This window comes from Antedon mediterranea, chromosome 1, assembly GCF_964355755.1.
Source record: "Antedon mediterranea chromosome 1, ecAntMedi1.1, whole genome shotgun sequence".
NCBI lineage: Eukaryota > Metazoa > Echinodermata > Crinoidea > Comatulida > Antedonidae > Antedon > Antedon mediterranea.
This window is the reverse complement of record NC_092670.1, coordinates 13,431,511-13,447,531: the sequence shown is the minus strand read 5'-3', so window position 1 is coordinate 13,447,531 and position 16,021 is coordinate 13,431,511. Positions and strand designations below refer to the sequence as shown.

General features: G+C 33.1%; 1 protein-coding gene across 3 annotated transcripts in view; it reads left to right on the top strand.

Moving 5' to 3' along the window:
* The window catches only part of LOC140057328 (uncharacterized), a 138,415-nt gene that overhangs the window by 6,798 nt on the left and 115,596 nt on the right, over positions 1-16,021 (top strand). For all 3 annotated transcript variants that reach the window (XM_072102946.1, XM_072102962.1, XM_072102953.1), the window contains exons 9-25: positions 1,168-1,209; positions 1,863-2,073; positions 3,590-3,726; positions 4,054-4,319; positions 5,443-5,656; positions 5,877-6,002; positions 6,308-6,416; positions 7,605-7,871; positions 9,558-9,762; positions 10,165-10,573; positions 11,768-11,898; positions 12,066-12,175; positions 13,743-13,789; positions 14,015-14,246; positions 14,461-14,573; positions 15,113-15,370; positions 15,711-16,012. In XM_072102946.1, the coding sequence (XP_071959047.1) occupies positions 1,168-1,209; positions 1,863-2,073; positions 3,590-3,726; positions 4,054-4,319; positions 5,443-5,656; positions 5,877-6,002; positions 6,308-6,416; positions 7,605-7,871; positions 9,558-9,762; positions 10,165-10,573; positions 11,768-11,898; positions 12,066-12,175; positions 13,743-13,789; positions 14,015-14,246; positions 14,461-14,573; positions 15,113-15,370; positions 15,711-16,012 (3,179 nt within the window). The remainder of the gene's footprint in view (positions 1-1,167; positions 1,210-1,862; positions 2,074-3,589; positions 3,727-4,053; positions 4,320-5,442; positions 5,657-5,876; positions 6,003-6,307; positions 6,417-7,604; positions 7,872-9,557; positions 9,763-10,164; positions 10,574-11,767; positions 11,899-12,065; positions 12,176-13,742; positions 13,790-14,014; positions 14,247-14,460; positions 14,574-15,112; positions 15,371-15,710; positions 16,013-16,021) is intronic.

Sequence of the window (16,021 nt, the reverse complement as noted above, 5' to 3'; positions counted from 1 at the left end):
TGCGCCAAACACAATGCTCGCAAAACAACTAGCAGCAAGACACTTATATGCAAATACGCAGAACGCACACGAACAACAACTGATCCATGACAGTATACTGTACGTATGTTTATATATGCTCACAAGTATCAAATAAATTCAATATCTCTTTATTCAATTAAAGATGTATTGTCCCTTGAAACACAAAATATGAAGGTCAAAATATTCTAAATTTAAATCTGCCATATCAAAGTAATATTAAAGTTGTTCACTTTAAGTCAAAAATTCGAACCAAAAGCAACAAGTTTACGTAATAAACAGGTAAATTAATTTGATTACATTTCGTCTGGAAAATCGTTGCAAGCGAAAGTAAACAAAGATTTCAAACCACGAGTATACATTATGCATGATGCTAATTAGGATTGTTTACAACTCGTCACGGTTGAGAAGGTGTTTTCACACAGATTGCGAGGAAGTTTTATGATTATGCATACAGAGTAGCCAAACAAGAGCAATGCATTATGAGATGTTTTTATCAAAAACTTTGACTGGAAGTCAAAGTTATTTTTTGAACAAAAAAACGTCTGTATTTCAATTAAATGATTTTTTTTTCGACTATTATGATACTTCAAAATAACCCACTTTTTTTCGAAATCTTTTATTTTTTATTTTTTTTGGAATTAGTCAAAGGGACAATACATCTTTAAAGAAAAAATGTATAATTATGTTGATATAATGTTTACGCTACACCACATATAATTCTGAGAAAAATTGTTGAATTTCTTGACATTTCGATCAATATGCATCCATTCTCCTCATGAGTGAGAGTCCAGATATTCCAGAATAAAATAAAAATGTACATAGACAAATCTTCTATACAGAATATTTTGCATAGAATAGTATTGTACTTTATATTTAAAGATGTATCTGGTCATTTTGTAGTTTTAATGATGTTAATAACTTCCGTAAAAAGAAAAAAAACACGAAAATAATGTTTTTACTTAAGGCCTACGAAAAGACAAAATAAATGGTTATATTCAACCAAAAGCACATTGTCTGGCAGCTAATTTGACTATCGTTTGCTTTAAATTTTCAGATAAATAATGTTTTTCTTGATCCATTATTTTTTTTTGTGAATAGAATTCTATTTGTATCAATTATGTGTAATTCTATAAACATTTATTTCAGCTATCAAATTTGATCATGGTGATTCTCTCTTCAACTTTACTGGTATGTACATGTTTATATTGATATGCAGTCGACTCAATATTTGTAAATGAAAACTATGCCAAAACCAGACTTTTCTTAGGTCCAAATGTTCCCAACTTTAATGATGAATGATTTGTGCAAACTATGTTGGGAGTCGCAATATAAATTAGATTCTAATTCCAGCCCTTGGTCAGTCCAATTCATAAGTGTAGAGGTATTACACTATCCCTTATCTTGATCTCATGGAACCAGATATGAACATAAGCTCCAAATTTAAATCTATTCAAGTCACTCCTCAATGATCATTGGAAGTCCCTTGACTGCAAGTTTACTTTTTCACATTTATAAATACTTTGGAACATTATGTGTACACCCGGAGCCCTATGTACCTATATTTTTGTCATAAGAAGACAGGAAGGGTCATATAAGCTATATTAGCTTTCTAACCGACCCATAACATCAAGCAAGCAAGCAAGTATAAGCTCGTTTAGAGTATCAGATCATTGCAAATGAAAATGTTGTATTGACTCATACTCTCGCATATATGTTTGTCATGTGTGATTTTTTACCCGATTCTCAATACTCCTCTTATATCTATAATCATAGGAATATTTAGTAATACAGCATCTCATTTGTATCATTTTATTTTTCAATAACATGTACTTTATTTATAGTGGACCCGTATAATATGACTGGTGTGTGCTCGGCGTGTTGTGGCTCACACTTTAGTACATTTGATCATCGAACCATCGTTTTTCCCGGAAAATGCTTATATACTATGATTTCTGAATGCAGCGATGATCCAACATCATTTCGAGTAGACATCGATACGAAATACAGTTGTGATGAGGAGGGTAATGTTTGTAAATATGCAGTACATATACAGTGAGTTCATCATCCTTGTCGATCTGCCTGTATATCTGCCTAGTCATCTATTAGCAAGATTATGTAAAACTTCCTGATCAAGTTTTGACAAAATTGTCTACACTATATATATGGACATATTTAGGCATATCACCATCATATATTTGGTCACATCACTTATTTTGTCAAACTAGTTTTATAGTGTAGACAAAGATTTAGAAGTGGCCATTAGAAAACATTGTCTAAAAAATCATCTGATTATCATTTAACATAGAATTGCCTTTTTGTCATATTTCGAGTACGTTACTTATAATAAGTACTCAAAATAAAACAAATGTTTATTTTATTTTTTTTTTATAAATTCCTGTGTTTGCAGGCAACGTATTTATCTGGGTTCTAGATGGAGTTTTGTCTTAATATTAGTAAAAAGATAAATATTTTGGCACATATGGCGTTTCATACATATACTACTTGATTTTGTATACTCCGTCTGGGGAAACACATACAAGTCACATGATTTGACACCAAGAATTCTTGGTGCATACGATTATCCAGTTGACTAGTTTCAGCCACATGCCATTGGCTACTTACTCAGACGCTGTTTTAATATTCATATTTCAGAATTTCAAAGACTCAACAACTAAGATGATGCACATGCGCTATGTTACGTTTAGACAATGTGTACTTGGGTACATTGAAGGCTAGAAATGATATGCCTAGTACTATAGTCTGGAAACATTTGATGGGATTTTTCCCAAGAACATGAAAACTCGTCTTGATATGATAGGCTAGCTTCTCCGCAAATCAAACATTTCATGGATCATTTATTATGCGGAGATAATTTGATTTAATTCCCACCCAGCCCAGACCCTGTCCCTGTGTGGTAGTGTGTAGCTCTGTTGTCTGCCGGTGGTGGTATGTACCTTATTAGCGTTTTATTTGGCAGGTCATACATACGACTTGGCAACACGATTTTATTTTTTTCATTTTGAAACAAAATGATCATTGGTTGATTCGAAATCCATATTTACATACCACCCGCCCCATATAGTCAAATACGGTATGGTAACCTACGTCATTCTTATCGGATGTTTGCGGTCTGCAAATCGATTTCTATACGTGTTTCAGAAGTCTGTATTTTCAGACAAAAATCGAAATAAAAACAAATAAATAAAAAAAAAAGATAATGAATACAGCTTGGGGCAAGTCTAGCAACGTATGCATAGGTCACGATTCTTGATCTATTTTTTTTTTCCTGGCGAAATCACAATTGATGATTGTTCTAATTGTACAATAATGCATCACACTTCCATTGTTAGTGACTTTAATTGTGTTGTTAAAGGGTGGAGATACAGTAGGCAAACAAATCAGTACTTTAGGATACCTGATTGGGTGTTATGTTGAAATCAGACTGTGTAGAAGACTAAAATAAGTTTGATTAGTGTTTAAAAGGGTACACGTTACCCATCTGAGCCCAAATAATTACATCCATCAGCTACAAGTTTTTATTCATTGAACTATTTTTCTTTTTTTTTAGTTCGGGTGAAGATGAATACCATTTGCTTCCAAATAATATTGTTCATCTCAATAAAGTTCGTGTTGAAGTTCCTTTTGCTTATAATGGCATCAAAATTGAGAAAAAGGGAGATTACACATTTTTCTACGGACTAGTTGGTAATTTTTACAAATTTATATTGTGAAAATGTGTGTGTTTGTATTACAAGTGATGCAGTCGATCAATATTAACTTTCTTATTAAAATTAAGAAGCATGGAAATAGTACTTATTCCTCATCAGGAATAATAAAATGATCACAATCATTAACATGTCCATGATTTTGAAATGGAGGTTCATGAGGTATTTTAAGGCAGATTTGAACTTGACTTAATTGTCTGTAATACCCCACCTTGAAGCCGTCTGTGAATTTCATTCAGAATCTATTATATTTCTCCAATGATTTGCAATGAATCTAAATGATCATCCAATTCAATTTTTAAATTAGATGCTTTTATCAAATTTGATGGTTCAGCCAGTGTATACATGTACATGTCTACGTTCTACAGTGGAAAGTTGTGTGGGATGTGTGGAAATTTTGATTTTGACTCCAGCAACGACCTTTTCATGTACCCAAGGTACAACTATTTAGCAACATCAGATGTAGAGTTTGGTAATAGTATGAAGACTGGCGAGGAAGAGTGCTTGGATGTAGATCCAGAGTCTTCACACCCTTGTGCCGCACTTGCATCTAAGCCTGACTATTTACAAATGGTAAGTACCGGTTTCTGTTGTATTTAATAGAAATGATTCTACTTCTTTTTAGTATTATTATAATTAGTATCTTCATAAAACATTTTGCTTATGCTTTATCCTGTTTATGTATTTATAATAAGCTATTTGTGTAATAACATAATCACTTTTTGTTTTATTATTGGGAATGTTTGGAGGTCTGTTAAAAATAAGGATAATATGTGAATGTAATGTAATTCCATTTGTACTCACTCATGGTGTATTGCTGTTGCTGTTGGTAAAACTTTCTTCTTTGTCATTTTTAGCAAACATCCAGATTTCAATCAGAGGGTTGGCAGTAAAAATGAATCTTAAACATATAATATATACATATATTCTACGTATAATTTAAACACACGTTCTAGGAGTATGCACTCATGAAAAGTGGACCTCACTTATTAAAAATATTAAAAATAAGATATCAAAATCAAATTGTGGATTAGATTGACTTAAAACCACTTGTGTGTTCCTTACCTTTAGTATTACATTGTTATCTGAGCTTCTAACTGTTGTTAACTCTTCAACAAAAATAACCAATATTGCAGAAATATGTTATAAGACTTAATCAGATCAAAATCAGATTTAAAACCCTTTTTAAATACCTAAACATCTGCACAATATTCTACTGCTTCATTCTCCAGTCAATAATAATATAAAAAAACCTACCAACTTCTACAAGACATATGTTTATCATCTGCTTTATCAAAATCTGTTGATCAAAATCAGATGAAAAACCCATATTATATACCTAAACAACTGCACAATATTCTACTGCTTCAATCTTAGTCAATAATAATAATATAAAAAAACCTTCCAACTTCTACAAGACATATGTTTATCATCTGCTTTATTTATAAATATATTATCCACCTGAACAAAAGATTTGAGCACTCTTGAGTGGTATGTGCGCTATAAAAATCCTATTATTATTATTATTATTTATAATTTGTTTTAATATTTCATAATATCAGGTAATATTGGATCAACATTTTACCTGGAAAAACTGTAATTGTTTGGCCTATTTTTATTTTCATTTTCCATATTTTTGAGGTGCAATACAATATATAAATTGTCTGTTGGTGATTGTTCAAGTGTTTAATTTCAGGCAACACTTCGCTGTGACTACTTGAAATCTAACGTATTCACCGCTTGTCATGGCCATGTGGACGTAGAAGCTTACCACGGCCTATGCATGTTCCACATGTGCTCCTGTGATTTTGATTCATATGAGATCTGTGAGTGTGATGCCATTGCACAATACTCAAGAGCGTGTGCTGCACAAGGAATCACTCTTAATTGGCGTAGTCCATATTTCTGCAGTAAGTATCCATTTGGCTGTGTTTTCGCAGCCAAAAATTAACAGATAACTAACTGATTGAAAAATAACCGATAACTAACTGATAAAGTTTCTGTGGAAACAGGGTTTAACCGATTCCGATAAAATGCTTTTATCGGATCAGTTTTAACATTCCTGTTCATATATGAAAAATTTGCGTCAGTTTCTATAAAATAATTTGACAATCAATGGTTCTTTTTTAGGTGTGGACTGTCCTGTCGATCATATTCATTCAGAATGCGGTTCTGTTTGTCCTCGTACTTGTGAAAATGCTCGCTATGATGCTGAATGTGAAGATCATTGCATCGATGGGTGTTTTTGTCCTGAAGGTAAGAAAGTTTTTTAGTGTGTTGGGATGTGATTTGTTGATGCGTGAAGGAGACTGCGATTTTTTTTGGCCTAAAATGGTGACAAGAAATACCGAACCAAGCTGAAGTTCGATATTTTGCATTATATAATTTGTGTAGTGCTTTCAACTGTTCGTTCTCCTCCCTTTTTATTCATTTACCACTCCTTTTAGGTATTAATTTTAGCTTTACTCTTAATTTCTTTTAAATAATAATAAATGTTCCGATAAGTTCTTACAGTTGTATACTGCAAATACATTTTAATTACAAATTTTTCTTCTCCAAAGGAACATTGTTCGATGGTCAAAACTGTGTTATTATTGATGAATGTCCATGTGTCAGAAGCAATGACCTGTATCCAGTAGGTGCCTTACTGGCATCTGAGTGTAAAGAATGGTGAGTTAAAAAAATAAATATATAAAATACAAATGATAACACATTTATTAAGAGGGGGCAGACAATTTTGAGGCTCCAATTAGTCTTGACATTGATATATCATTTTTAATCATAAAATTGAATTCAATTTGATATTCATGTGGTGATTCAGGCCCTCTATAGTTTCTGCCTTAACCAAATAGGAAAAAAATAGCAATCTTGCACAAAATAGCAATTTTGATTCTACTGCAGTTACTGCATTAACTACATTATCTTACTTCAATAATGTAAGATTTTAGTTTATTTCAATGTAGAAGTTTATGATAAGGAAAAAACATAGCTTGGGCAAAATAACAATTTTGATTCTACTGCAGTTACTGCAGTAACTACATTTTCTTACTGCAAACAAAATTATGTAAGATTTTAGTTTATTTCAATGAAAAAGATAAGATCAGGAAGTTTAACTATGCACCCACAATTGCTAAATATACAAATTACATGTAAACAAAATGTATTTTTTTTTGTAACTGCAATAAAATAATTTGAACATGTTCCTTAACTACTAGACCAACACATGAATAAGTCAATTTTCTCAACAGAACATATAAAATTGTATTACTATGAACAACCATTTAAAACAGTATATAAACGTTAAAATTGATAATTACAGTTTACAAAATACTGTACATTAAAATGTAAAAATTACATGTAAAATGTAGTACATTTATAATTCTGATTCAATATACACAATTTAATGTGCAATTGGCTATGCTATTGAAAAAATTGTTCAGCAGTGAAATTGGCAGCACCAGATATATTGTATCAGGCATATCTACTTGATGTAAATGCCCATTTACACTAGATAAATATGCATTTTACTGCATAAAACATAATAAATCTAACAGTTTTCACCATATAACTAATAGGATAACCATTTATGATGCATTTAATGACAACAATATGTTCACACTCACAATCAAATGACGTCATGATTAGTAACAAAGCAATAATATTGTGACAATACAACGATGTTATTGTTGTCATTAATCAGGACATCATTTAATTGGATTTATAGAATGAAAACTTTTTGAATTTCTTTTGTTTTATGTAAGAAAAATGTATGATTTTGTCTATTTATCGTCGATCGTTATCGTCCTAGTGTGTCACATACATAATTGTAGATATTGAAAACTGTTATTCTTTTTGTAGTGTGTGTCAAGGGGCTTCATGGAATTGTACTCATCTAGACTGCCCCGGTAGAGGCTCGATCATTGGTGATACCAACTTTGCTTCGTTTGACGGCATACGATTCCGTCTTCGTGGCAACACTCAATACATCTTGGTGCAGTCAAACAGCCAAAATTCTGTTCCTTTTTCTGTATGGATTGATTTGAGTAAATGCACACAGAACATGGTCGATATCAAATGCATGGAATCTGTCTCTATACAAGTTGGAAACGATAACCCATTGTTCAAGTAAGTATAGCTTTTGTATACAACAAGCTGTTTAAGAAAAAGATTATAATCAAAGAACTTATAACATAACACAAGAATCTCCTGTTCGTCCGAAGCGTTTAACATTTTCGAAATGCATTGTAGGATAAAATAGAGCTAATGGATTACGCCATTGTGAGCCATGGAGTAGTGCGCCCTCATCAAATTAGAAAGTCAAAATCTTTGCTATACTGTTGAGGAGATAGGATAAATTGACATGACAGGACATAAAAAAGCACTAAAAAAACAGGAATGATAACCTAAATTTACAATTTTCTTTTATGCTAAGGATACAAATATGTAGTTTGCGGATTTTTTATTATATTTTGTTCAAATATTTTTCTTAAGTTTTTTTAAATTAATATTTTAATTGTTATGCCCTTTATTATGCCTATATTTGATTAAATTAAGTGTTTTCAAATAAAACAATTATGCAAAACTACTTTGATTAACTAATTTATTTTTTTAGTTGATAATCATAGAGAAATAATAATAATTTTAGTTTTGAAAAAACTGAATTTTACTATACTGTATTTTGTATTAATAATGGAATATTCATGTACAGAGACCTGAGCCCTCTATAGTAATTAATAGTTTTAACCAAGTTTTGACTTCCTAGTTTGGAGAGGGCGCTGCTCAATGCTGTAAAATGGCGTAGCCCAGTTTGACCTTTTAACCCTGAACTTCTGATACTGTCCCATAACAAAAAGTCTTAGTAGATATAGCTCTATTACCTATTAAGGTACCTACTAATAAGTAGATTTTGGGCAGATTTTAGATAGGTCCTAATAGGTTTTAACTCATTAGCATAATTCAAAATCCCCACTAATAGTATTAGATAGATTTTTCACTATTTTTAATCTGTGAGTAACACAGTTGTATATATCTATCTATTGTCTACTTACAATAGCTATACCAAGGGCTACCAGCAACCTATTAATAGACATAAACAAACTGATAATAGCCAGTAACTGTTAATAAACTATCTATTTTATACAATAGATAGATATAGACTACCAGATAGCTATTAGAAATCTATAAGTATCATATCTATCAACTGTCTACTTATAATAGCTATACTAGGGCTACCAATAACCTATCAACAAATAATTTATAGCCAGTAACTATTAATCAACTATCTATTTTAAATAGCTGGGAAGTAATCATTCCATCGTTGACTCATTGAGTTAAAATTCTTAGTAGGCGAGATAAAAAAGTCTACTTAAAAACTATTAGGGCTACTAAAAATAGAGCTATTTCTACTTACTACTACTTAAATCTACTAATTGTTTTGGCTAGTGGGTGTTTTGAATGGGCATCGGACGAACAGGAGATTCTTGTGTTATAAGTTCTTTGATTATAATGTATCATTTTATAATATATACTTTAAATATTTTGTTTTAGTTCCTACCTGAGATTGATTGACTCGTACTTACTACCTATAACATAGGTATTCCGACTACTACTACTACTACTGTTGACTATCGCATCCTAACCATCATCAGGTTCCATTTACATTGGATTTTTTTATGTTATGTCTTTAAGCACATGGCCAAGGATTACTAATCGTGAATTAATCACTGTCGATAGATGGTAATCCCCCTTATAATATAACTAAGAAACATATGGTGCACCTTACTTTCATTCCATTTATAATTTTTTTAATAGACTTATAAAGAATGGTAAACTTGCTCGTGATGGGGAAGTAGTTGGTATTCCACACAACCATGGTACTCCATCTCAAGAAGGTTTTATTCGTGTAAGATATGTCTCAGATTCATTCATCAGGATTGAGACTAACATTGGTGTTTCGATTCTGTGGGACGGCGCTGACCAGCTTTACGTTCGTCTGGATTCCTCTTGGAAAGGACAGGTAGGTCTACTGTTGTTAGGGAACAAGTCACATTTATTTTACCACAATTAATACAGTAACTACATTTTGTAAACCTATTATGCAATTATTTAGCAAGCTTGTTTTTGGTTATAATCACATACACTGTTTATTGCAGTGTGTACCTCATAAACTTGTGCTTGTCTTCGTTTGATGCACCAAAACAGACATACACTACCACTAAGTCAGAAAATCATTCTACACATGCCCAGAAACATATGCGCATATGCAGGATGGCTTTGTGACGTGATACATAAAAAACTACTGACATTTTCTATTTACTACTATTATCACTACTACTGAAATTAATTTTAGCAATGATATAAAAAAAAACAAGTTCAATGGGTGTATCAACTATAAACATTTTAATAATACAATACATAGGTTAATGGTCTACTTGGTAACTACAACAGCAAACAATATGATGACCAATCAACTCCTACTAACGTCATTGAAGTCCGAATACATAGATTTGCAAACTCATGGAAGACTGATGGATCTAGTCCAGATCTGACCGAAGACAATTACAATTCGTTAGGTGCTTGTACATTGACGTCATCATTGGAATCTCATGCTCGAAGTGTGTGTGAAAAGTTGTATGATGCACCATTCAAAACATGCAATAAGATACTCGAAGTTGGGACATTTTTTGATAACTGCATGCAGGCTGTTTGCTCGTGCATGTCTCAGACACCGCAAACTGAGGATTGTGAATGCGTTGCATTTTCTGCATATGCCTATGAATGCGCTTATCGTGGCAAGGTTATTGAATGGCGTAGTGAACATCTTTGTCGTAAGTAAAACCATTTTTTAAATGAAACACAATAGTTGAAACCGTATTTATTTATATTACTTTTTTTTTTTCTATTTTTTAAAGAAACAAAATTCATGAATGTTAACATTTTGTGTTGTCTGTTAGTAAAAAATGATTTTCATAATATATATAATTTGCTAAAATTATCAACATATTTTTTTTTCCAGAGTTTTAAATCTTTATTTAAAGCATTATGTAATTTCAGTATTTGTAAAAATCTAAATTTTGAAAATTGCTACTTATATTTTCAATTCAAATACCACTATTAGGGATTATTTTAAAATTATTCTTCTGCAGTAACTTAATCATCTTGTTTTATATGCAATTTTTAGCAACTTTGTGTGTAATCATACCATACCCACTGTTCATTGCATTGACAAACTCAAATCATACCTTATTTTAATTGTTAACATTATAGCTACTGCAGTAATTGCAGGTGGGGTACTACTGTACAGTATTAGAATCAGTTCTGTTTTAGTTCAACAACTCCTCTTTCAAGAAGTAGAATACATTAATGCTCATTTAAATAAAACCTGGTTTCCATAAAATCGCTACACCGTGTCGCCGACTGCTGTCGCCGACAGAGCGTAGCGATTCTATGGAAACGCTAGAATTTATCTGGGATCTAGTACGCGAGCGCTAAATATTCTTTGGTACGCGTATACGACTCATCGCCGACAAAATCAGACAATTTGTCTGCGATGAATCGGGGAGACCTCCCCGATGCGCGTCGGCGACATCTGCGCGTGTAGCGATTTCAATGGAAACGGTGTAGCGATTTTATGGAAACCAGGCTTAAGAAATATAAGCAATAAAAGCAATTCTTAAAAATGTTCACCAGATGATCCTATTTTGAAGTACTCATTTAGGTTTAGTTGGCTTTATCTGTCTGATGTAAAGATGTGTCCGATGAGTGTTCACATGATGTCCATTTACCTAAAGTTGCTCTGCAAACTTGGAAATAATATACAAGCTTTAAAGTAATTGCCTTTGCTGCTCTGTAAACCAAAGTAAAACATTTTAACTCCTAAGTCTCTTCAGGAGTAAATTGTCTACTAATATTAAAGCTAACTTTAATGTAAAGAGCGTTGACACAAGCAGATTCGTACATCAATACTTCCCTCTCATCTGGACATCCCTTTCAAATGATTTTGTAATATTTTTTGCTCATAGACGCGGCGTGTCCAGTTGGCAAGATTTATAACGAATGTGGACCAACTTGTGATCTTACATGCCGAGAGTTAAGTGAAGGTTTCAACTGCACATCGGAATGCGTTCAAGGGTGTCAGTGTGCTGATAACACGGTAATTCCTGCATACATCAACTTTCACGATAATTTGAATAAGAATTTAAATTACAATTAAGAAGTACTCATTTATATAAGCATCATGTTGAAATCATTCTCGCCACAATAATCATCAACCAATAAAGACCATATTTCCATTTTTTCTTCTTATTCTAAATCGTCTAGGTTTGGGATGACGAACGAGATGAATGTGTTCAGCGATCACAATGTCACTGTTACCATAACGATGTAGCATACGATTCAGGTCAAACAAGAAAACGTGAATGCAACACATGGTATGGTCATAATACATAACATTACTATTGGTTACATACTTAAATGAATAATTCTATTCTATACAGGTTTTTATATGCCGCCCTACAAAGAACAGAGCCATCTAACAATACCAGTATTATTAATTACAAGAAAAGTTTATGGAAAGTTTATGCATAGAGTGGAATATGTTATTAGTTAAAAGATGGATCTTGGTCTATTGAAGGCAGACTAAAAATAGTCTCTGTATTCCACGAATACACAACTTTCATCATTTCGTCTTTAAATAGCGAAAGCTATGACTCCATTTCTATTACAAATAGCAAAGCAAGCAATTATTAGGCTATCGCTCTCTGTAGAGCGCGATAGCCTATTGTTATTGTCAGAGATTTCATTTTTTCTGCTCATTTTTTGTTGGTCGCATATCTAAAAAATGGCAATAGCAGTTATGTTGTAACGTGGCCAGCAGATGCACGTATATATGTAGTTGTGCAACAAACTTTGGTTTAATGAAAATATGGTCGCGTAGCGTAACTACGCGCGATTTTCTGAAATTATTAGATTGACTATAACTTGAAAACCAATAGCTATTTTTAAATACCACTTGACACACGTATGCTTCATGTCAAGGGTCATCTTCCTGTATCATCAGCAAAATTTTAAACATTGGTCAAATCGCGCGTACGCGCGCTTTGAAAGTTAAAAATGCTCAAAATCAATTTCTAATCAACTTTCTACACGTTTCAGGACATTTTAAGCATTTCACATTTTTCAAAAAAATTTGCGTTGCGCGCGCGCTATAGCGCACTTCGCTCGTACGCAGCCTAGAAAGCCCGTTTTTGCGCTTGATTATTGTTTTTCATAGTTTTATGATATATTTCTTTCATATTTGATGAATTATGAATGCAAAATAATGACACACGTGCACGTCAAACTTTAAAAATCGTGCGCTTGAAAATTGGTAATTTTATGCAAATTTGTGTAAAAATATGCCTATTTTGAATCGATTATAGCTCTCCGGGATGTCTGGTGACCCCCAATTTTTTTAACCTAATATGTAAGCAGATATATTGTAGATATGAATTCATGCAAAATTTTTACCTCTGGGCTGTTGTGACGTCATCGTATGGCCACACAAATGTAAAATATAGGGATTTTGTCTCTTTCGACACAGTTCGTCACATTCAATAGAGCGCATACCGCGTAAACGTTATCAATTTTCTTCCAATTTTCAATATTTTATTACTAAAATAATTCCTTTTTAGACTTATGAACTTTTTTTTTTAATTTGAAAAGGTCATCATTTTCAAACAATTGAATAAACGTGAGTGGTGTAAAATAAAAAATAACCGTCAACTAAACCGTTTACAATGCTAATACCGTCAACTGTTGACACTTATTAAACGATTTTGATGTATTCCAGCTGTTCTTTACAATCGTTGTAGAGCAGCCTATTGTAGACTAAGCATAATAAATAACATGTGCGTGTTACGATGCGTTGGGCGATAGCCTAACTCGTCAACATGACGAGTTCAAATCTAGTTTTAATTAATGTTGTATACTGATTTGTATATAATTTTATTTTAACAGTACATGTGTTGCTGGAGGTTGGACTTGTACACATGATGACTGTACAGGTAAGTCAATATTGCTATGTTAGGCCATGATGAAATGGTTCTCGACTGAAATAAAATCTTGACAGAATTAAATGTTGTAATCAATCCAGCCAGATAGTATTATTGTAAATGCATGCAAGATTGACAGACCAGAAAAGACTGACGTAATTCTCTACTCAAATTATCATATTTTTTGTACATTCACAAGGTAGATGAGATAAAAATAGTATTATGTGTTTTTTGTAGATGTTGAGGTGTGCCCAACAGGACGTGTATGGAGTACATGTACCAACTGCGCACGGACATGCCAAAACATGAACGTTAACTGCCTGGATACCAACTGTCGTGAAGGTTGCATGTGCCCCGTAGGAACAGTAGAATATGGTGATTATTGTGTTGATCCATCCACTTGCCCATGCTTTCATAAAGGAGTTGCATATGCCCAAGGAGACAGTATACAGGAAAATTGCTATCCATGGTATGTTTCAGTTCATATTTAACTCTATCTAATCGCAACTTTTTCCTAATCTAGTGTGTCGCAGTGTTTTAGACGTTGGGCTGCTGATCATGATATTTTAAGTTCGAATTCGACGTGTTTGCCTTTGAACTTATCGTATTCTCAATATTTAAATTCCTGTTAAACCAAGGTGGTGTTAATAGTACGTTTTAAACATTTATGGTGTTTTTTCTAGCTATTGTTATCTGCAACAATGGTATTGTATGGACATCCCGTGTCCCGCATCATGTAGAGCCTTTGGAGACCCTCACTACGAGACATATGATGGAAAGCTCTATGACTTCCAAGGTAAGTTAGAGTTACAGTTATAATCGGTCATACCAATGCAATATAAAAACAGGATGCTGAGCTCCGGAGATCAAAGGGTTTACCTGTGGCTGCAACACGATCCCTAAACAGACACAGCGTCGTGAAGAATATGTACATATACAGTACAGTACTGTTTTTATGATATAACATTATTATTAAGTAGATTAAACATCATGTTTAATTTTGTGTATATATATTTAATTGTTTTGCTTATGCCATTTCTTTAGTAAATTTTAAAATACAATGATAGTAAGTTGTGGTAACTACCATGCGCTCTTGGCCTGTTGTTGAGGCATTTGATCACGTTATATTATTATGATCATGTTATATTAAGATATAAGGAGAATCCGTCCTATCCAAGTGTTTAATTGTCGGAAAAATTAATTACACAACATGGGTATCATCGTGTCTATATTCATTCTAGCAGTAGTTATACACCACTTTATACAGAATTGCCTTTATAACCTAATTTAACAGTAAGATATGAATAGTATATATTTAATTTTATATTTTTACAGGTGACTGTGAATATGTATTGTCAGAAGACGACTGCGGACAAGAGGGTGAAGGTACCTTCCGTGTGACCACCGAGAACGTACCATGCGGTGTATCTGGTGTGACGTGTACGAAGATGGTACACATAGAATTCAAAGGAGTGCATGTCAATTTAGTGAAAGGACAAGATCAGCCTGAAATTCAATACAATGGCATGCCGACTAGCACTGTAACAGTGTTCAAATCTGGAACCAGCTGGTATTTTATGTCCAATGACAGAAGTATGTTTTAATATTTACCTAACAATTTATTTATTATTTTAAGGAAGCTGTTAAGCAATGATTTAGTACTCTACTACACAATGCTTTTGAAGGTCCAGCACTGTACAGAAAACTAATTTGGCCATAGTTTTTTAGTCCGTTCAGTGGCCTTTTCACAAAATACGAAAACCTTCCCAAAACTAGAACTTGATTTAATCCAAAAACTGATTCTTAACAGTAAAGACAGATACTGTGAATCAACTTCATGGGCCCGATTATGTCTGCCTCCACCATGCTGGTAAATATTGGAATTTAAATTTAGTCAGGTGGTATGACAAATTATTTTTGTTTTTCTGTTCAGATGTGATGTTGAGCTGGGATGAGGCTACGTCAGTTGACTTAACAATTCAGCCAGTCTATGCTAAAAAGGTCTGTGGTCTGTGTGGGGACTTTGATGGCGACTCTGGTAATGATTTCACAACAAGGCAGGGAGAAATTGAGTCTCTTCCAAACATATTTGGTGATACATGGCGTGTTTCAACTAGCTGTCCGCCAACTCCAGAGGAACCAGATCCATGTGAGATAAACCCGGAACGTCGTACTTGGTCTGAGTATGGTTGTGGTATCATCAAGCAGTCAATGTTTGCACCTTGCCATGAAGTGGTAAGATGA